This window comes from Ixodes scapularis, unplaced genomic scaffold (assembly GCF_016920785.2).
Source record: "Ixodes scapularis isolate PalLabHiFi unplaced genomic scaffold, ASM1692078v2 PGA_scaffold4__175_contigs__length_147842914, whole genome shotgun sequence".
Taxonomy (NCBI): Eukaryota; Metazoa; Arthropoda; class Arachnida; order Ixodida; family Ixodidae; genus Ixodes; species Ixodes scapularis.
This window is the reverse complement of record NW_024609879.1, coordinates 139,022,505-139,045,148: the sequence shown is the minus strand read 5'-3', so window position 1 is coordinate 139,045,148 and position 22,644 is coordinate 139,022,505. Positions and strand designations below refer to the sequence as shown.

The following is a 22,644-nucleotide window of genomic DNA, read 5'->3' as shown; positions in this document are numbered from 1 at the left end:
AGCTCAGCACAAAATCTGGATTTGGGTAAAGCTCGCATTCTCTTACGAATGCTTTTGGAAGGGCTCCGGCACTAAAAATAAACGTCCCTTCGTGTATTGTTAGTCTTTGCCACATTACACTGTGCCCTGCGCTTTATTGAAGAAGGTGACGTAAATATCATGACGTCGACATGCCCACAAGACCTGCGATCATGCCCACAGGCCTTGTGTTGCGTAAACACCGAGGTGTGGGGACGACAAACGGGTTCCTCGTCAATAGAAGTCGAGGCCTGCTCATGACGTCATTGTTTGTGGATCTCCAACCCTTCCCAAGCGGCAATCGCACTCTCGATGAGAGCTGCCGCAAAGTGGTAGACGCGTCTTTCTTGTGTTAGCATCGCGCTTGCTGTGAGACGTTGCTTGCGAAACGCGCGGTCGACGATGCTGACGCAGGCTATGTGGTGCTGCCTGGATTCACTAGTGATGACGCCTGGGAGAGAGCTGCGCAGGCCTTATGTTCTAAGTGGTGTTGGCACAACGCACTCGGCCGTTCTCAGACGCAAATGTATGAACGTATATATAGTCTTCCGAACCCAGGCATATACCTTTCGTCGCTATGGAGCTCTCGACCGCCGCTGCTGCTGCTGCTGCTGTTCGTTTTTCTCCCGAGAATTCCAAACGCAGGTGAGTGGTCTATTTCGATGGACTTTTGTCCCATAAATGAGGTGCAGCATATTTGTTCGCTCCGCTGACTACATTGCTAGATCTCAATGCAGCTAGCATTGAGGTCTACCAACTATCCTTCCCATCGCAGCCAATCAGAGCTCGGCGTTCTGATGTCACCACAACCCCTGAACAAGAACCAGACGAACTTGTGCTCTGCATAGCTTCTTTACGAACAACCCTTTAGTTAGGGGATAAATAAAATAGCTTCTTAGGGCGCCAATTATAGACAAGCCGAAGAACCCCTCGGAGTTATTTTAGGAGCAGAATTTTGTGAGGACGCACCCAGGCCGGGACACGTTACCGGAATTCACCTGTGAGACAGGGCCGTATAAAAACAGTATTAATTGTGCCGCAAAACCCTATAAGCTAAAATTTTGTGCAAACATAACGCTCTTGACATTTTTTTACTAATCTCTAATAAAACATCCTAAAAAAGAGCTTTTTCCGTTTGTTTTTACGCAAAAGCATGCTTTGTGACAGCTTTTGTTAAGAGTGTAGGGTCTGCACAGGGTCCTTAAGGGGTCTGCAAAGCACCCATACAAGGTCTACAGGCTGTACCTACGGGGTGCGCAGGGAAGCTATAGAGGGTCTACACAGGGTGTTTATGGGGTATGCAGAGAAGTCATACAGGGTCTACACGGAGTACCTACGGGGTCCGTGAGAAACCACCGAGTCTGCAGGGGGTAACGAAGTTTCTAGCGTGGATGCATCTGGATTGAAATACTGTTCACTCACGCTCACGGGAAGCCCTCATGGGGTCCGCGGAGACCCATACTGAGAGAGTAAGGAAATTATTCCGGTGCATACTGAACACTTCCACCTCCTCATTGAATAGGCCCTTAGGTTGGACATGTCTCCAGATATCAATGTAACATATTGATGCTCGGCGCTTAATTAACAACTCTTTAACTCGGACACCTCCTTGCACCTAACGAAAACATCTACCCGGCACCACTTTAGTAAGCTACTTATCTGTAGCTCACGCCATAGAGAGGCACTAGGATGTTCATAGACTGACCAGGGCCCGTTTGCTCGAAGCACTAGCCGCGGCTAAAGTTAGGCGCAGTACCTAAGAGAGGGATTTCGAGATCACGTGACTGGGCTCGGTAGGGATGCGGGGAAACATGGCGGTTCCCCAGTGAGTGAGCGCCGGTCGCTTTGGAACTAATATGTCGCTGTGGTTGCAATATCGGGCGCGTTAGTCAGCAACGAATGGTGCAGGAGGCTTTCGCTTTGCCTTACCTCACTTAAACCGCAAAGCATGGGCAATTACATCACTGCATTTTTTAGATAGTGTTTCGATTCTGGGCACTCCTAAGCCTAAATAAACGCGCTAATTGTCGGCATAGCAACGTCTTTGGAAAGCGGATTGTTGATAGCACACAAAAGCAAACGGCGTCCCAACAGACCTAGGGTGCCTCAATGTCCTTCTGTTCAGGGTGATGCCACCCTTTGTAGTACCACATGCCGACAGCACGCGCTCACGGGAAAAATACAAAGAAATCGACGAAAACAAAATGTCGCCATAGCACAGTCAGCGCCACAAGCGCGTGCCGGGACACGCTCTTTCACACGCTTCTGAACAAAAAATAAAAATAAACGTGTGTGACAAATAGGCGAGATGCCACCACCCTAAGCAGAGCGCACATGAAGGCACCCCAAACAGACCTTGTTTCTTAATTATCCAAGCACCGAGGTGCGTGCTACGACTGTAGCTGCACGCGTCGCACGTGCTGGCGTCTGTAGTAGTAACAGTTCTAAAGCAAAAAGTATTAAACAAATTTTGCCTTGCACGCGCAGTCGTTAAAGCCTTATTATGATTTTTTACTTCAAATCTTTTATAAGAGGAAGGCCAGCGCGCGTGAACCTTAGAATTACACTTCCAGCGTTCTCCTCGCGATGCTTGGATAATTTAGAAAAAAGTCTGTCGGGACGCTGTCCACTTTTGTGTGCTATCAACAATCCGCTTTCCAAAGACGTTGCCATGCCGACAATTATCGCGTTCATTTAGGCTTAGGAATGGCCAGAATCGAAACACTATCTAAAAAATGCGGCGATGTAATTGCCCATGCTTTGCGGTTTAAGCGAGGTAAGGCAAAGCGAAAGCCTCCTGCATTATTCGTTGCTGACTAACGCGCCCGATATTGCAGCTACAACGACATGTTAGTTCCAAACCGAGCGGCGCTCACTCACCGGGGCACCGCCATCTTTCCCCGCATCCCTACCGAGCCAGTCACGTGATTTCAAAATCCCTCTCCTAGGTACTGCGGGTAACTTTAGCCATGGTTAGCGCTTCGAGCAAACGGGCCCAGAGCCATAGCATGACAATAGGAAGGCATGACAAACTTTTTTTGTATCGGGAAATTTTTATGTCGCACCTCTCGCTACTTTTGAAACATGAAGGGGCTTTAGGGGAGGGGTAAGAGCTAAAGCCCCTTCATGGTTCAAAAGTAGCGCAAGGTGCGTCGATGCACGAGGCACGTGCAACGTTTCAGCCCTTGGGAAGATCATGGCGGCACAGCGAAGCACGGAGCTAGATTTCAGACGCCATGTTCTTCCCAGAAGTGGCACGCGGCACGTGTCTCGAGAATTTCCACAACAATGAATGGCGCCACGTTTTGCAGGATATAGACGGGCTTTAGTTGGAGCGCGACTGCTGCGCCGCGACTCGGTTCTGAAACGAAGCTTGGGAGCTTTCGGTACTGTGGGAACATTCAATGACTCTATGCCACGCCACGACCAGGCGATATGTTGAACTGCAGTCAATTCCGGCGTAATTTTGATTGTCACCGATTTGCCTCAAAACTGACTTGTCTGAACTAGTAAACACACAGAAACAGTAACTGAATTAGTTTGTTTTTTTCTCGCGAACGCATTGAAGTTTCACTTTTTATCTGAAAGGCTGAAGGTTCTACTGGCAACACTGAAAACATTCCAACATTCCACTAATGATGGGAATTCGACCGTCGACCCATTTGTAGCTTCTAATGCTTTTGATTTAGAACGTAGAATTATATTAGTTGCACTCGTTTTGGAAACTGTAGTTTTTTTTTCTTCAGATAAATGATTAATAATAATATGATTTATTTTTACCGGGGAGTGTTTATCGCGTATCCGCAATAAATATAGTATATAATGTAAATAGAATTGAAAAACGGCAAATATTTTTGACCTTGCTGTTATATTGTTTTGCAGATTACAGTGAATCGCGGACGAAACGAGCTCGTATTGTGTGTGCTGTTTTGTTTTCTGCTGACGCACAAAGTTTAATTTCAAATGTCTTTTTTTCTTAGAGATGTGTCAAGGCCACACAGCACCAGTACCTACGAAGCCCCCCTCAGGTACATTACTTGTGACACTGGCGTCATGAGATACGTGACTTAACGACCGCGAATGTGAACGAGACTTCAAATAATTAGACTATATAGTGTTTCGTTTTCCCTTCAGCCTAGTTTAGTCTGGTGTTCGTATTATTTGAAACATAAACGCTTGTTTCGTGTTCACAAGCACGAGCCGTCTCTTGTCTCTCGAGAGACCTCAGGCCGCTCCGTTCTGGCAGACCTTCCCCGAGTATATGTTTATGTTAGGAAGCATGGTGGAAGGCGCAAAAAAATAAGGGTCACAACGAAGAGGACACAGACACAGACCTTCCTTGTATTTGTTGTTTCTTGCGCCTTACACCATGCTTCCTAACATTCACCAATTAGCCCAATAGCAAGTTTTATATATGTTTATGCCACGATTGGTAGGACGCTGAACTGCCAGAGAAACGTCGAAGTTGAAAGTTTAGCAACGTTCTTCTGCTATTCTACTATTCAACCTATAATAGATGACCACTCGTTTCAGGGGAGTATTCACAAATATTGAAGAAATCTATCAGTATCCGATCTTTTTGCAGAGCAGCTATTTCATGAACGTTGCAAGTAGCAGTGCTATGTTGGGGATTGTTAGTCCTTTCATTTGACCGGAAGTTGATGTGGACGCGTATTGTAACAGCATCCTCCAGCGAAAAGGACCTCCAGAAAACACATGAATAAACCGAGCAGAGTTAACTTTCCCTGGGTAGGAATTCATTTACAGTAATTGAATTACTGCTATAAACATTTCTGTAATGTGTAATCTCAAAAATATTTCTTTTTGACCAAAATAAATAGTAGCTGTGCGTAGAATACTAGGTGCGTAGAATACTGGGAATACCACATTTCATTTGAAATGCCATAATAAACAGAAATCTACAATTTAAATATTGTTGAAAAAAAAAAAACTGGCTCACACCACAATTACATGAGTAATCAAGAGGGGAAATAAAGGCACAACATGTGACAAATGTAGAATGACGTCTAATGTATCCCCAAAGTTGAGACTTGAAATATATTACTACACGGCATTGCACTCTGGTACACCTTTAAAAGTAAAGCACTTGCAAAGTGTTTGCATTACTCTATAAAAGTTATCTGTCATTGTAATCAATAAACGTTTAGGAGGTAGCAACTTGAATTAAAATTAAGTAGTAGAGAAGCAGTTGCAGTGGTAATTAAATTTTATTTCCGAAGTACTTTTTCTTCAGATATGATCTATGGGCACAGCAAGTTGTTGGGAGTTTTCTCGGCGGTTCGTGCCGAAAACGTTTATCACAACCACACGCTTCTGTTTGCTGTACTGCGGATAATATAGGAGCCTGGCAATTGGATTTCCAGCCTTTGTGGAACAATGCAGCTAAACAAACCTTTACGAAGGAGGGAATATAGGAACAAAATAGTAAGATCTATAGGTGGGACCACGTGGGAGAAAAACCAACCGAAAACCGCACGAAATTCAGGACACAACATTTCTTCACCATCTTTGGGAGGTAAAACAAACACACGTTAGAATCGCACTTGTGCGCTTTACACTAAACTAAAAAAAAAAAAAAAAGACGATTTAAGAGAGCAGATATTTTCATTGCCTTTTGTGGCGGCCTCCAGACAACAGCGCTTCTCCGTTGTTGTCGAAATCCAACATTTTGAACTTCGTGCTTTACATATAACAGCGTGGAGCGATTTTAAGCGTGTTCAGAATTTCGAGCGTTTATCCGTGGGTTTCTAGCACCATGTGTTTCTGCCTTCAAGACTCAAACACCATTTGCAAAAAAACGTCCGATAATAATTCCGCATAATTTCTTGAAAACAAAAAGCCAAGAAAAAAAAAAACGCGAAACACAATAGATTTTTAATGTGCAGAAATCGAGGATATACTTTTAACAAAATCCATGGTCGCTATTTGTGTGCAGTAAATAACCTCGTTTCTTAAAAATGGCCTGGGAGGTTCGACGTCTGCATCTTTCGAATTCCGTGCGTTTTTCGCCAGGAATTTTTCGCACTTGTGTTCGAGTCTTTAATCTCGACAATAAACAGGGGAAAACGACTTCCTGACACTTTTATTTTATGTATAATGAAAGAATTTACTCGTGTCCTACTATAGTCACTGGCACAATGAGAACGGCAAGGCTTCCAGCACGCTCTGGTTGCCTTCTACCGTGCATTGATTGCGCCAGCACGGTCGAAGCTCGCGAGCCACCTGAGTGTTATCGAAGCGAGGTAGCTCGCGTTTGATGTGGGACAACAACTGAAATGCGTCCCGGCCGCTCTCATCCTCGAAGTCACGACGTGCAATAGGAAGATAATGAAATTCTGACCCGTAATAATTTTTATGGCCGTCTTAGTAACTGACTCGACATTACCAAAAACACTAAGCTTGAGTTCGTCTGCTCCTTGCGCAGGTGTTGTGATGACGTCAGAAAAACGCCGAGTTCTGATTGGCTCCGATTGAGGGATAGTGGGTCGACGTCAAGGCAGCTTGCTTTGAGGTCTACCCACTATCCTTCAATCGGAGCCAATCAGAGGTAGGCATCGTTCTGACGTCACCGCAGCCCCTGCAAAAGAAGCAGACGAACTTTCGTTCCGCATAGTATTTCATCGAGACCGACAGAGCTGACAATTACTTCCTGTTCTTATGCAGTTCCTTCGCAGACTCGCTACGTTAACTTATATCTCCTGTCGGACTACTCACATTGCAAATTGTTTAAGGATATTGGAGATCAGCGTCTTTACATGAAGGTTCTGACGAATGGAGTAAGTAGAAAAATCATTAGTCCCGCAGTTAAAAAAAAGATAAAACAACAAACGAAAGTCCATGCTAAATAATGTATTTTCCGTGAAAAACTTTAGCCACTTTAGCACCGATTAGTGCCATGTACAGCCACCGAGAAATAGAAAAGACACGCGTTATTTTATTTGAGATTTTTTGTCTTTTTTTGTTTCTTGAAGGCGACCAAATTAACGCTCATTTAGCCCATTCACGATCTGTCTAAAATACATGCTTTCATTATTTTGCCTCCTGGAGCTTCGGATCGCTTTATATTTACGCAGTTATGACTTAGTCATTGTGTTCCTGTAGGCTTCCTCCCTTTTTGGGATTTATTTTCTTGAAGACAGCAATAAATTGGTCTAGGCTTTGCTTTTTGTGAATTAAAAAAAAATCCGAAATACCTCAGAGTCAGCGCATTCGCCTGATATGATCCAAAAAGACTGCGACTGTAAGAAAAATCGGGTTACTTGATCGTGCGATGACGTGACATCTCCCAAGTAAGGGGTGACCAGACGTCCTGTTTTTGCCCGGGACAGTCCCGTTTCGGCATGTGTTTATGCCGTCTCGTCGTTATTTTGTTTTTTTTTTCAATAAAGCTCCACGTCTTGTTTTCGTAGGAACGTGCGCGCATAATTACCAAACGAGGTCTTAGCGAATAGAAGAAATCTAAAAGAATACAAAATAATTGTTATAAACATAAACTAAAAATATTTTATCCCGTAGAGTAAATTTAAAGCTGATTTTGCGGTTCCATCTGCCATTACGTCCTGTTCGCACACTGCACTTTTCTATGTTACTATACTCTGTTTCATACTTAGCGTGCAACGCTGCAAAGCTACTGGCGCGAGCGCGGGACTTCATCTATAGTTTTGTTTGCGCGAGAACTCGTGCAAATGATCAACGAGATCAAGCCCCACGCTCGCGCCAGTAGCTTTGCAGCGTTGCACGCTAAGTATGAAACAGAGTATATATTTGACATGCTTAGGTTTTGTATAAAAATAAAGAAGAAAGGTGCTTGCGTGCTCAACTAAACGAAGAACTTCGGGAAAATGTGCATTTGTAGAGTGAACTCAGTAGTAGAAGAGCTTGCTTTTTTTCGGCCCCGTTGCCGGGTTTGCCGCTCTCGTAATTAATTATTTTTATTGCGGCGGAATTTAATTTTTTGCCCGTCTCGGCATGACCAAGGTTCTCAATCATCGATATAAATAAGATGTCTCGTTTTTTTTTTTTCTTCTGTAGGTGAGAGCAACGTACAGCCGACTACCACACGATCTGAGACCCGTTTTGAGGCTGGTTGGAATCAGCTGCCTTAGTGTAAGATAGCCCGAGTGGAGTACACGCGTGGGGGTTCTACACGCTCAGAAATACCAGAGTGTGCTTGCCGCACCCTGACGTACTTGGCGATCGGCACCATGCATCAGTGATGTTGCAGCCTCAGCGAAATGGGATGGTTTTACGAAACCCCATTTCCCCGTTAGTTCCCATGCAGACGATTAGTTATTAGCATCGGTTTTGGTGTCGACGAAACGCACAAGCATGGCGAGTGGCACCGTCGAGGACAGAGTTCAATCAGTAAGAGCAGGGACGTACTCGAGCAGCATCAACTCATGCTTACTAGGCTCTGTGTTTCCTTTTGATTTCGCACTGGCGACACTCACTAAAATAATTTCGGCCGCCGACGGGAGCGGCTTTTTGAAAACCGTCTACTCTCAAACCAAAATAAAACATGAATAGGAGGTAAAAGCGCTAAAAAACGACGGACAAGTTGAAGAATGACGAACACCACAGAGCGCTAACTTGCAACTGAAGTTTATTACTGAAAAACACGTACACCTATATACACCGTGACATCAAAAAGACAAGTGGCAATAATGCCGCTTCATCTATCTAAGGTTAATCTATGAATTGTTTACTCTTTCGAATGATTTCAAATATGCCACCTCAGAGCTATACAGGTTTACTGAGGGAGCGCTGACACACTTGCCCTGATCGTACTTCAAAATAAAAAACGCCTCCGATATCTCTCTCGTTTTTTTGTCTCTATTCCGAGTTAAGATAACGGTGTTGTCAAGCCGTGGGACACACCCACATCTGTTACAGTGTACAGCCAGATTGCCCGAGGGTGATGATCTAACTGATGTCAGTTAGATCATCACCCTCGGGCAATCTGGCTGTACACTGTAACAGATGTGGGTGTGTCCCACGGCTTGACAACACCGTTATCTTAACTCGGAATAGAGACAAAAAAACGAGAGAGATATCGGAGGCGTTTTTTATTTTGAAGTACGATCAGGGCAAGTGTGTCAGCGCTCCCTCAGTAAACCTGTATAGCTCTGAGGTGGCATATTTGAAATCATTCGAAAGAGTAAACAATTCATAGATTAACCTTAGATAGATGAAGCGGCATTATTGCCACTTGTCTTTTTGATGTCACGGTGTATATAGGTGTACGTGTTTTTCAGTAATAAACTTCAGTTGCAAGTTAGCGCTCTGTGGTGTTCGTCATTCTTCAACTTGTCCGTCGTTTTTTAGCGCTTTTACCTCCTATTCATGAATAACCAACTAGCCCAAGTACACACCCTTCTACAAAATAAAACCCTTACCTATACAATTTGACTGCCAGTTGAAGCTCCTCTAGATACCATGGACGTTTTTAACCTCCTCAAAGCAAACTGATTTTTTTTCTAGTTAGTCTTAAAATTACGTAAGTAATCAAGCCGGTGGGTGTGTACCCCCTAGGCTTGCTTCTCCCCTTAAGCAGTCGTAGTGTTGGAAAGTTCACTTTCTGCCTTCTTGACGAAGCGTGTTTTGTTCGTAAATTCGCGACGTGCGCGGTCAAAAGCGTCTCCCTGGTGGGTCTTCCACGATTGGCCAAACGCTCACTGCGACGTCATGAGTATGATCAATTCTACTTTCGCTAATGGAGACAAGGCAACCGCGATTGCTGCACGCCGCGGCTATTCACACCACAAAAAACCTCGAACAAGAGAAAGAAAACACACAAAAAAACAAAAGAAAATGTTTCTTTCACGCATAGAAACTCACAGGGTGAAGCATCACAGCGTGAATTCCGCTGAGTGTTCAAACCGGAAGTATTCGTCACGCGTAATGGCATGCTTTCGAAATCCGAGCGCTATCATCGCGCAAGCGGGTGAAATAAATGTAGTCGGAAACGTGCGAACGTCGGCGCCTCAAAGTTGTGAATGTCTGGAAAGTGTTAAGAAAAGGGAACTCTGAAGTGCGTCTTGACTCTGCGTGATCGATGGTACATGTTGAACGTCTTCTCAGACAGCTGTTGATCCAATTACGCGTCTGATGACGGTTCGAGATTGTTAGAAACACACGAAACCGGTCCCATAAGTATAACATTAGTGGCGACAATTATAAAGCGGCACTCACACTTCCTCGTACATCACACAAAAGAAAGGATGGCATACTTATCTGCGGGCGCGCCTCAAACATGTCCGAAGTATCTTTGTTTCATACGAATGTACGCTTTGAATATCTTTGCAGAAAGTCTTTTGTACGTAAGTGTTATGAGTGTATATGAGTGTTATCGCTGCTTTAAAGTGAAATGTCGTCTTTTATCCTGCCCAGAACGTAACTTCCATGCATCGTGCCTTATTAACGGTCGCTTGCTTTGTACTCAGCGTAGGTGGAGTCTAAAAATAGTATAAAAAAAACTTGACATGCAAAGTATAAACCTGTTCTTGCGACGAGGTGTCATTTTTCAGGAGTCTGAACAGAAAACGATATATGAAACCAGCATTGATGGAGATGGAAGGTTGGATGGCTATACTGCTCTGTGGGGTTTAAAAAGATTTGCGTCACAAAACCGGTCGCAGTTTGAAAACGCTACGGTCACCGCTATGCTAACTGCGTAAGTAATTGAGAAGTAGTTGGCACCGTCGCGGCAATGTGAAGATCTAGATTGAAAACGCGCGTTTTTCTTACAGGTACTACTTCCAGGATCAGTCTCGAACCGGTAACATATTTCAGTCACTAATTCCCCTACTAATATATAGTCTTAAAAATAATGACTTGAACTAAAGCAACTGTACATGTGAGCTGGTCCCGTACTGACATGGGAACCCAGGAGCGGGGGAAAACGTATCTGCAAGAACTTTTACGCCCGACCTCTGGGATCGCGACACCCAACAGCGTGACACTCCACCTTTTGTGACGTCATTTGTTGCTACTTCGCTACTTCTTTCAATGCGGGGACGGAATAGGAGGTTAATCACGCTAGTCACGCGTTCTAGACACTTTAGCACCACTCTCAGAACCTGCCGTCTTCACGTTGTACGGGGTGCACACCTCCTGGATAACAAGGCTTACATTGCCTGAGATTCTACGTCAATTGCTTGAGGCCAGCGTGGTGGGATAAAGGTTGGACGCGAGTGCTGCGGCAGCATGAGGCCGGAACTCGTGTTCAAGCAGGCAAGACAGGAGTTCCAGATGAACGTTCAGGCAGCATTCGTATGTAATCTGCGCCCAGCAAAGGCCATAGGCGGGTGACGCCGAACATCAGCACGCAGCAAAGCTTGGCAGCACGTGTCGCGTTGCAGAACCCAGAGATCCGGGGTTCAATCCCCACCCCTGCCCGTTTCGATCTGGATGAGCATCGTACCGGCGTGCGGTCGTGTATCACTACTGCGTGGTGCACGTTAAAGGCCCCAGGCTACCGGTTGTACTGCACTGGCTAAATTGCTCATCTACAGCTGGGAGACTCGTCGCCCCTGTGAGGCAGACCAAGTTCTAGGCTGTAAAAACACACACACAACCCAATTTTTTTTTTTGGCAGCACATGCGATCCATCCCCCTGACTTTTACAGCGGAGATGTTTAGGGCTAGTTTCCCCAGTTTCGTGTCCCTGGACAAATCAATTTCGACACAACCTTCTGGACAGCTGCCGCCTTCTTTGAGCAACGACGGCAATCAGACAACTGGTTTGCCGGTTTTCTGGTGTCCGCCATGGTTCATAGATGGCGGCACATAGCACAGCTCCGCTGCTCTTCCTTCTTCACCAAAATAAAAAGGCTGAAAGATTTTTTTTTTTTTTTTTTTTTTTTTTTGCGCATTTTGTTATACGCGAGAGGCACGTTTCCCCGGTGTTGGTTTCGGAGGCTTCGGTGCTTCGGTCGACGTTTATGTCGACTCAGTTTAGCGAAGAGCGCGAGCCAAAAAAGAAGGCTCAGGCACCTGCTCCAAAGCCAGGTCCTTTGCCTTGCCGGTCGAACAGTTTTTCGCCTTATTTTTTTTTTTTTAATTTCCATTTTCAGTTTGACAGTTGGAGCGAGCTAAAGGACCACGTAATGCCAATTCGAAATGGGCATAAATAATTCGCCCTGGACAAAACAAGCTTCGGAAAAAGAAAGAAAAAAAAAAAACGCGCACTGCGTCTCTGAGGTTAAAGTCGTACGATTAGTTTCCTATTGGTCATACCAGCTTCAACTGACTACGTACTTTAATGGCATTAAAATGCGGCTAGACCAATCAAAGTCACAGCCACCAATCAGTCACAGTGTTTCTTCGCCATTAAGTGTGATTTATATATATAGTTGTTAGGCGGTGTGCTGAAAACGAGCATTCGCCAGTTTTCTCTCGCTCCGACAGCACTGTTGTTAATTGCGTATGATAAGTTTATTTATCAACAGTTCGTGCTGAGGACAGGGGAATAATCCCTATGTTTTATTCGTAACGCTATCTTAAAGATTTATAAACATATAACAAAGCGTGTATCCCATCATCTGGCAACATCTGAACCTTCGGTATTATGTTCCATAACGTCGGACTTCTTTCTTGCGCGTGACTGCTTGCTCGTACATATACACCTGTGAGCGAAAGTCATATGACTGAACTGCGATACTCCCATTCCCTTCAGGCTACTCCTTCTTTGCTGAATTCTGCAGTATAGGTCAAGTAGCACTCATCTGCGATCCACATGCATTGTACCGCATTCAAAAAGAGCTGGCGGAGCACATCTTAAGAATGTAGCTGTGAATATCCTCTCCGCACTTTCGATAGAACAACTATACTCCGTTTCATTAAAAAAAAAAAATCTAAAGCGGTTTTGTACATAAAAAAAAGTCAATTGTTTTTGCTTGGCCTCCAGGATCGCGAATATCTTTCTTTATTTTTATTTATTTATTTTATTTATTATATCAAAATATCAATATCAAAATTACTCCAGGATCGCGAATATCTTTCTTTATTTTTATTTATTTATTTTATTTATTATATCAAAATATCAATATCAAAATTACTCAAGGATCGCGAATATCTTTCTTTATTTTTATTTATTTATTTTATTTATTATATCAAAATATCAATATCAAAATTACTCCAGGATCGCGAATATCTTTCTTTATTTTTATTTATTTATTTTATTTATTATATCAAAATATCAATATCAAAATTACTCAAGGATCGCGAATATCTTTCTTTATTTTTATTTATTTATTTTATTTATTAATATATCAAAATATCAATATCAAAATTACTCCAGGATCGCGAATATCTTTCTTTATTTTTATTTATTTATTTTATTTATTATATGAAAATATCAATATCAAAATTATGTATCAGATTGATGCGCCAAGTAGCCACAACAGCGCTTTCATAATAACGCTGAAGCCCCTTTTTCCCGGATAGTTTGGTGTGAGGAGGAATCATGACGCAATATACGGAGATGTCAACGTTTCCTAGCTTTCCGCGTGCCTTGACCGAACAGTCCAAATCGCTCCACGCGTTCCCTTACAAACTGCACACGCGAGGCAGCTGAAACTTCTGGGTATCACGTGATACTTGCCAGGTTGCTTTTCTGGTTTTTCTCGCGTCTGTTCGTGCACTCGTGTCAAATGCTTTTGATATTCAAATTCACGGGACAAAAATACGCTAGAATATTCCTCTAACTCGTTTTTTATAAGAGACAAAAGCTGGCTGCAACGCAAACACAAACGCACAGGTCAAAACGCGCAGTTATGGGGCGTTCTTAGCGCTTGATTGGCTCAGTTGGGCGGTAAGGAACACGTAAAATGCCCGTGATTTAGCGTTTTTTTAGAAGTTTGATAGGCAACGTTGACTCGTATGCGTTGGTATTGCTTTAAAATAAAACGGGGTATAACAATTCACATGAGCCCGATGCACCTTCGGATTAAAGGTTTTCAGAACTATTCTGTATGATCATGTAGGCAAGCGCCCAAAAACAACAACAACAACAATATGGACAATGAACTAGGCAGAGAGAGGTACCCCTGTCTGTCTACTCTAGTCCCTGTATTTCTATGGCGCTTACCTACGTGATCGTGAACCAAGTCGCCCAAATAGACCGATCTCACCAGCCAGCGTCGCTACGTCCCCGGCATGCATCCTGGGAACTGTAGTCTTTCTGCAAGCGCGATAACTAGAGGCTGCGAGTCAGCACGAGCGGAGCACGAGACGGCACGAGCTGCTTCGTGTACTGTCGCCTGCCTGCTGTGAACTACAATTATGACGGCGTCACGCATGCGCGGGACGCTCGATGAGATCGGTCTATTTTGTGTGTCCTAACGTCGGAATCAAAACCGTTCATAGATCATACAAAAGACAATCTGAAAACACTGATCACCGCAATATCCGTGGTTAGAACGCTGCGTGCTAAGGTTTCTCCAGGAACTCACTGCCATGCGGCATTCGAAGCACGGATCTCCCGGTGACTCGAGTTCGTATCTGTACGCAGACTGTCTTTTGTACGATGTATGAGCAGTGTGATTCCCGGCTTATGTGAGCCAGAACCAGAACGCATTATCTTTCGCCTCATCCGATATATTGCTTAAAATCATTATTTCTCGCTAAAATTTTTGTTTTACATTAATAAAAAAAATCATTGCGGAAGCATAAACTGTTCTATGGAGCGGAGCAGCCGGCGTCTGTAACCGCGAAAAATGGGCAAGAAATTTCTAGAGAAATGGCTCCTACACTCTATGAAAGGCTCCTGCGTCTACTTTCCCGCACAACACTCGGAGAGCCAATCACCGCAACTTACGGAGGCAGCTCAGCGAATGACGAGGCCGAAACACATGTTTAGACCAAAAAAACGCAGTCTGGGTTGTGACATTAGGCAATGCAAGCGTGACGTTTTGCATCGCTTAATGTCACAACTCGTACTGCGTTTTTTGGTCTAAACCTATGTTTCGGCATCGTCCTTCGCTGAGCTGCCCCTGTAAGTTGCTGTGATTGGCTATCTGAGTGTTTTGGGGGAAAGTAGACGCACGGGCTTTTTCAGAGTGTAGGTAGCTATTGGCCGCGACGCGTCATAGTTTTAAGGAACACCACCCCACAGAGAAGTCCTCTTCCTGGCGCTCCCGCCCGCAAGAGGGAGAGGGTGGAGCGCGCTCCGCCGCAGCTCTTGTGTGAGGCGTTGTCAAAGGAGGGGGGGTTAAATTAAGAGCGCAGCTAACGGGCTGATGAAGCCACTGAAACAGCGCCAAGAGTGCGATCCAGGGGCACACCTGGCACGACTGTTGAAGCCATCAGATTTGAAGCAAATGAAACTCCACTTCGATGAAATCCCCTCGCTGTTGCAGCAAAGGACCAAAATACATCGTTTGAGTAGCTCGGTGGCTCTAGAAAATATAATGGTATATTCGGCTGGCCGTTTTTCGGCCTCTTGGAGGGCTCTGAAAAGCCGGTGTGCATTCGGCTTGTCGATGCCAGGCGCTCCAAGTATATTCGCCTGGTTCTTTCGGAGCGCTCTCGAAGCTCCGACTCTCGCCGGCCTCCAAATCGGAGCGGTTTCAGGCGCTCTGGCTTGGATGTGGGAGCGCGCGAGAGATCTGGCTGCCGACCGGTCACGTGACTCCAGCCATTCCGCCGTTTTGCTTTTGTGTCGGAAGCGGACGGCGAGAACGCAGCTACTCCGCAAAAAGAGGGCTGCGAAAAACAGCCGTCAGTCTCGACGCCGTCACCGTTGTGTTGTGCTCCCCGAATTGAGGTGAAATGTCGTTGAAACGAAGACGTTTAATGTTAGTGGTGGCACCGCCAGTGCTGCTGGCGAAGCAAGCAGACAGCGACAACACCAGCAGCTCGGACTACGACGACGAGGACCGTGTTTGCGAAGCGAAGTTTGCCGAGTTGTTTGACGCACCTTGTACCTAACGTTGCCTTGTACCAACGTTGCCTTGTACGGTGCCCAAGGTCAAGGCCCATGTTTTTATAGTGCGAACCTACTCGGACAAAGCGGTAAGTACAAAAGTACGAGAGTTTTCAAGCTGTAATGTTTCTTTCTTTGATAGTTTCGCAGGAACTTCCGCTTGGCACGGCTGGCTTGCGATGACCATATTAGCGTCCGCGTTGACGGTTGCCATTTTTCAAGGATTTACGGATGGATGGATCACTGAATACTGCTCAACCCTTTGAATCCAAAGAGCAAACCTTCCGCTAGAGGGCAGCTCGCGCCGTCCTCTAGTGGCGCACGCCACCCTCTATCCGCTCGGCTTGCCGCTCTGAAAAGTTGAGGAGCGTTCGGCTGGGCGCGCCGATTCTCTCGCTCCGATGCGGAGGCGCTCCGGGATCTGGTAGCTACGACTCGGATGATTGGACTGATCGAAAGTGACCAGTAAAGTAGTAGCGTAGCGTAGCGTAGCGTCAAATGCGCCAGTGCACGAGGCCCGCGTCTCGAGCGGCCCGTGGAAGCAAATGGCGGCGCAGCACTGAAATGAACGGCCCTTGGAAGCGGATGGCGGCGGAGCACCCGCTCATGGCACGTGTCTCGCGCGTTTCCACAGCAACGGTTGGCGGTACTTGAAATCGCGAATTTAATCAAGCGGACCTTAGAAGCGAAATGCGCCATGAGCCCGAAATGGCGACGCGTCGCCGGCATCCAATAGGAGCGCCTTCGGCACGATCAAACGATGGCGGTACTTGGATAAGTCAGGATATCTAGCGGTGCCGTCCCTCGCGCCGAAATCTCACCGTGCCATAACGTCTGCGCGGTGCAGTATGGGAAACATGCCTAAACGCACCGCGGTGACGTTTCGGCAGGGTGACGGTTCGGCACCGTGCTGAAACGTCACCACGGTTTCGTTATGGGACGTTTCCCATAATACGCCGCGCGGTTACGCCAACGCCGCTAAAGCCGGAAACGGGCGCCTAAGAGCTGCGCTCTAAAAAATAACAACAAATATTGTGGTGCGAATGGCTGTTGATGTGACGTCATTGCGAACCATGCATATATATATATATATATATATATATATATATATATATATGAATATATTCCTAACTTTGTGTGGTGCTTCGAGCGTGCCGCTCGTTCATGACGATTTTCTCATTTTCCCATAGAACCCATTCTGTGCTGCGCAAAATTGTTTTAATATTGTGGCATATATGACTTCGCCTCTGTTATATAATTAACCACATCTGAACTCTTCTGTATTCTTAATGCGCTCTTTAATTTTAATTCTTCGAAATCGTGAACAACCTTAAAAAAATACTTATTAAACCGCAGGCTTGGTTGTCCTCATGATGAAGAAGGACCCCCACCCAACATCGAAGGTGCACCAGGTGCAATGACCTGCCCAAAAAGCCAAGGTTATCTCATGGGAGACTTATATGAACACAAGGAAGACAAGCGGAAGTATGGGCTATCACCCTGCAGCGTAAAAAGTATTGAACACTTCCTTGGGTACGTAAAAATGAAAAATAAATTATACAAACGTATTAGAGCCAGAAAAGAACAACTCGTATGCGTCTCATTTCCAATGTATAAAATTGATAATGTTATCTGAAAGAGATAGCTATTAATTTTGCATTAATTTGTGATAAAGCTTGACACTTTTTACTTCGTAATTATTGATGATTGAATCCTCTTTTTTCATGCGGAACAAATGTGACTACTAGACTTCCGAGAAGTCAATGTCTGATAAAGAAAAATCATCAAACCTACATAACATCGAGTCAACTGCCAGGTTCTCTTATCACTCTAAACCAAACATGCGAACATTACCTACAACAAGTTCACTTGGATAATGGATTTCATGACACAACGGTAACTTTCTAAAATACTACTTCCTATCATATTTATTACGAAGGTTTTGGGGGATTTATTGTGTCGATTTCGTAGAACGTTAGTTCAAAGTTTTCTTGCCATATTAATTTTAAGAGTCTGGTGTGGAGAAACGTGCAATAAAGCGCAAAATAACAATCTGTATCCTTCTCTTTGCAAACGCTTTTTGTCCGATCGGTGGCCGTCGTAGTTGTGCTTGCACCAAATGGCATACGTTTGCTCGAAGCTAAAGGGTCTTTTCGATGAATATCCTGTTAAATAGCGCGACGTTTTTGCTCACGCTTGAGACCTGCATTACAAGAAACGTATTTCAGCAGGGTACAGCCTAGGAGACTATATAATTCGAAAGAAAAAATGAAGGACGTTTACAAACCTCTGCAACGCGATATTACAGCGCACCTCTTCAGGAGGAGGAGGAGAGTGTATGGAGGGGAGGGTATGCCGTCCTCTTCCTCTGTACCCTCTCCTTCTTCCCTCCTTCTTTCCTCCCCTCCTGCTCTCTTCCTCCTTCCCTCCTTCTTTACTCTTCTCATTTCCTCCTGTTCCTCTCCCTTCCTTTTCCTCCTCCTTCTCATCCTCCTCCCCCCTCGTCCTCATTTTTTCCTCCTTCTCCTTCTTCCCTCCTACTCATCCTGTTTCCTCCCTCTCCGCTCCTCCTTCTGCATACCCTCCCATCCTCCTCCTCCATACCCTCCCCTTCTCCTCCTACATACCTCCCCCCTCCCACAGTATTCCCTGCTAAACTTAGCGGAAAAATTGACGCCACGTGACCTCAACACCAATAGTGGGGAAAATGTCGTCCCACGACTTGTGTCACGTCCCCTAGCAACAAATTCAGTTTCTCCGCTACATTTAGCAGGAAAATTGATGTCACGTGAGCTCAACACCATTTCAAAGCCCCGTTAAATTTGGCGGCGAGTCGAATTGGTGTTGAGGTAACTTGACGTCGGTTTTCCCTCTCAATTTAGCGGTAAAATTATGTTCTCTCTCCAGTACATAACGAAATTCCCCACTAAATTTGGCGGGGAACTGAATTAGTGTTGAGGTAACGTTACGTCAATCTCCCGCTAAATCTAGCGCGGTTACGCCGACACCTACGCCGCGAAACACGAAAACGGGGACCTAAAAGCAGCACTCTAAAATTTACCTCACTGCTTTGGTGGCAGAGAAACACTTGAGACAGTATCTTACTCAGAGCGCTGTTTATCAAATACTGAATGTTCCGGTGTGCGTGTGTTCATTTTCCCGCGTGCGCCCCAAAACCCCTTTGATCCTCATCGTTCTTATACTACACTCGGAGATTAAAAACCTTTAGTTTTATCCTCTTTCTGTTATACCGAACTTGGTGCATTCGAATTTTTCTCTCTCTTTCTCTCTCTACACTCCTAGTGCACCTCTATTTAGCAATCATACATATTGTGAAAGAGCATGGTATTAGCTTGAGCTGCATAACTTTGGTATTGTGAGTCCAATTACCACTTCTGCCCGCTTTGATCTCGATAATAATCGTATAGCGTGCGTTCGTGTATCATTACTGCTTGATGAACGTTAAAGTCCCCAGGCTAGCTGTCGTACTGCACTGGCTAAATGCTTAAGATACAGTGCGAAACAATGTCGGCATACTCTGGCAGACTAAGCTCCCGCTCTGTAAACAATTAACGACTATTTTTTTCTTAAGGTATTAGCCCGCTGAGCCACTGAAGAAATAAGAAAGCCCTAAATTTAAAGATTGGTATAGTTGCAGAGTAAGTAATTTACAATTGTTATGAGTAGCTCGTATCTTCCGCATAAACAAGCATTGTTTTCTATTCTTTGCATTTTTACTCATTTAACGTGTTTAACGACTCGTTTATAATAGCGGTAGAACGCTTCGTTCAAGAAGACCGGGCATGTTACAGAATTTTTTTTTATGCGAAAACATTAATTGTTTTATTTAATGAACCGGCGTTACCAGCTTTTGAAGCCACGCCAAACGGCGCCTAAATGTCTGTTCGATAGAGCGAAGCCTGGAATCTGTAGCAGCGAATTGATGGATAGACTCCCATTGGCTGGCGCATGGCATAGTTCCAACGAACGCCATCCCACTGCCATGGCGCAGAGGCCCGGCCGCCTGTAAGAGGGAGAGTGTGGCGGCCGCAGAGCCCGCCCGGGCAGCATCCGCACATGTCGCCCGGCTGGGCCCAGCGGGGCGCGCAGCTTGGAGGAATACGCTACGTATACGAATACTTTCGCATTCCGACACTTTAGCAGTCTGAAAAGTTTTTGTAGCTTTTTCTGGACAATATGCAACCCTGCGAAAAAGAACAAATGAAGAATTTATTCCTTTTAAAAGGGTTATCATCAACACAGTACGTAGGAAAATGGCGTGACATGATAATTGCAAAAAAAATTACCAAATTTAACTTACTAAATCTTAAAATGTTTTTTGGTTCTATACTCTTGAAAGGTTTGAATCGCGTCGCCAAATTAAAAGTGGGCAGTTCTCAGATTACAAAACCCAAGTTCCGCTGCGTAGCTATCAGTAGCCAATTTCGGCTCTATGGAGACCAGAATAGGGAAAATGATAATATACAACTCCCAGAGCCTCGCTTACGAAGAGAGACAGTGTAAGGTTTAACATTACCAATATGTGGTGACCCAAGAATATATCGCTACCCCATCAGCTCGCAATTAATCGCCACTCGCTGTCGCAGTGAATGCTGAAAAACTTAAAAAGATAATTCCACTGTTTTTGTTCGAGTCATCGAGCACTTGATAGTTTAAAAGTTTATCTATATAACGCGAAGAAGAATTTAGTTTTCTGGAATCTAGAGACTGCTATGACAAATTTTGAGGAGAGGCGATGTTTATACTTTGCCGAAACTAAAGGGACGCAAACGCGCTCATGTTGAAGCCTATTTTATTCCCCTTTTTTAAATTTTGGTGCTGATAATACGAACTTTGTGAAGCCCTTTCTTATTTCCATAAATATTAAAAAAGATATCCCAGTTCTATAAAATAGGCAGAAAAACTAAGAAAATAATAAAACACAACACTGCAAATTAAATACTTCTAAATGGTGTTATCATAGATTAAGCACACCAGAACCGTCATTCGAATGTATTTAACACGTGTGAAGAATGAACTAAACATTGCACTTGCATTAGGTAAAAAAAAAGGGAAATATTTTCGGAGTGAGGGTTTATGATTATTTTAATGTGCCTTCTATTTGGCGGCTATAAAGTGGAATGCAGAAAAAAGCCTTTTCAAGAAGTTGGCTCCGGTAGTTACTGCACAATACATCGCTACAGTGAAGCTTCCGGACTTTTGGACTACGGACTCGGAACTCTGGTTTCTCTTAATAGAGTCCCTCTTGCGTAAAATCCGCATCTCAAGCCAACTTTTAAAGTATTACCACATCGTGGCGGCAGTTCTCCAGACAAACGCTCTTATCATCCGGGATATGCTACGAGCTCCTCCAGCTAAGCCTCGCTACCACAAACTGACATCTAATTTGATTCGGAGATCGACGGAGTCCGACGAACGCCGAATCCAACAATTTTTAACCACACAAGTGTTGGGTGGCAGAAAACCCGCCGAACTATTCCGCAGTATGTACGAACTCCTGAGATGCCACACGGAAGCCCTGGACGCGTTGATCCTTAGGTGACTATTTTTGCAGTGAATTCCACAAACCCGCATAATCATATCAACATCATCCCAGCCTCTGGAGGCGGTCGCCCAGAGGGAAGATAAAATAATGCATGTGTCAAGTTTTGAAGTTTCTGCTGTTCGTCGAAACATTATGGGAGCTGGTACATATAAACAAGCTTGCTCTTTGGAAGCGCAGTTCTAACAGCTTCTACAATCGTACCAACGACTGGCAGAACGAGTCGACCACCTGATGCAGAACACCCTAACCTTGCGGTTCTACCGTTCTTGTTCAGTCTCCCCATCCTGTTCAGGCAAATCTCAGAGGCTTCAAGGCAGTCCGTCCTCCGCCAAGTCTCAAAAGTCGTGTTGGTACCACCGGACAATCGGCAACGACGCCAAGAAACGCATCCAACCATGCACATTCTGGGAAACAACCGACCCACTCACTGAAAACGGCCAGCGCAGCAAGAGCACCATTCAGCCGTCTGTTGCGCATAAGCGATCGCAAATCAAATGTCCAGTACCTGGTTGACGTTGGTGTCGACTACAAATTCCACCTCTCCAGGCAGTCAATTGATCATCGATCAAAATGTTTAGACAGCAACCCTTGATTCTCGATCTTGGACTTCCGCACATCTAACGATGGATGTTCCTGGCGGCAGACGTTCGTTTTGCCATCATAGGAGCATATTTCTTGCGAAGAGTTTCTCTCATCATGAATGCCAAGCTCCGACTTCTTCTTGACTCAGCGTCACACACACCTCAGCATCAAAGGCGTGCTTTCCAAGGCTCAACCTGTTAGCACCACCTTACAGTCCTGTAAATCGCCTCCCCATGAGAAAACCACCGAGAATTCTCAACACTAACGCTGCCGTGCTATGATTATGTGCGAGTGAAACACAATATCACCGATTGCATCGATACAGAGTATTCTTCAAGATTTGCCGAGCCGCGACGCCTTGATCCGGACAGAATGAAAACTGCCAAAGGAATCTAATCACGTGATCTTCAAATGGCCCCCACGAAATCGGGTGACTGCATAACCTGTGCAGATTTTAAAGCACTGAACAAGATCGCAGTAGCTGACAGGCACCCAGTTCCACAGGTATAAGATTTCGCTGGAGCACTGCACG

The 22,644-nt window shown here is 44.8% G+C and overlaps 1 protein-coding gene across 1 annotated transcript; it reads left to right on the top strand.

Annotated features, from left to right (window-relative positions):
- The first annotated feature begins 542 nt into the window (after nucleotides 1-542).
- Nucleotides 543-10,881, top strand: LOC121837871. Its single transcript, XM_042293722.1, has 6 exons — nucleotides 543-663; nucleotides 3,999-4,046; nucleotides 6,703-6,815; nucleotides 8,071-8,145; nucleotides 10,566-10,711; nucleotides 10,788-10,881. Exons 1-6 carry the CDS (start codon nucleotides 543-545, stop codon nucleotides 10,879-10,881), a joined length of 597 nt encoding a protein of 198 aa, XP_042149656.1.
- The last annotated feature ends 11,763 nt before the right edge of the window (nucleotides 10,882-22,644 follow it).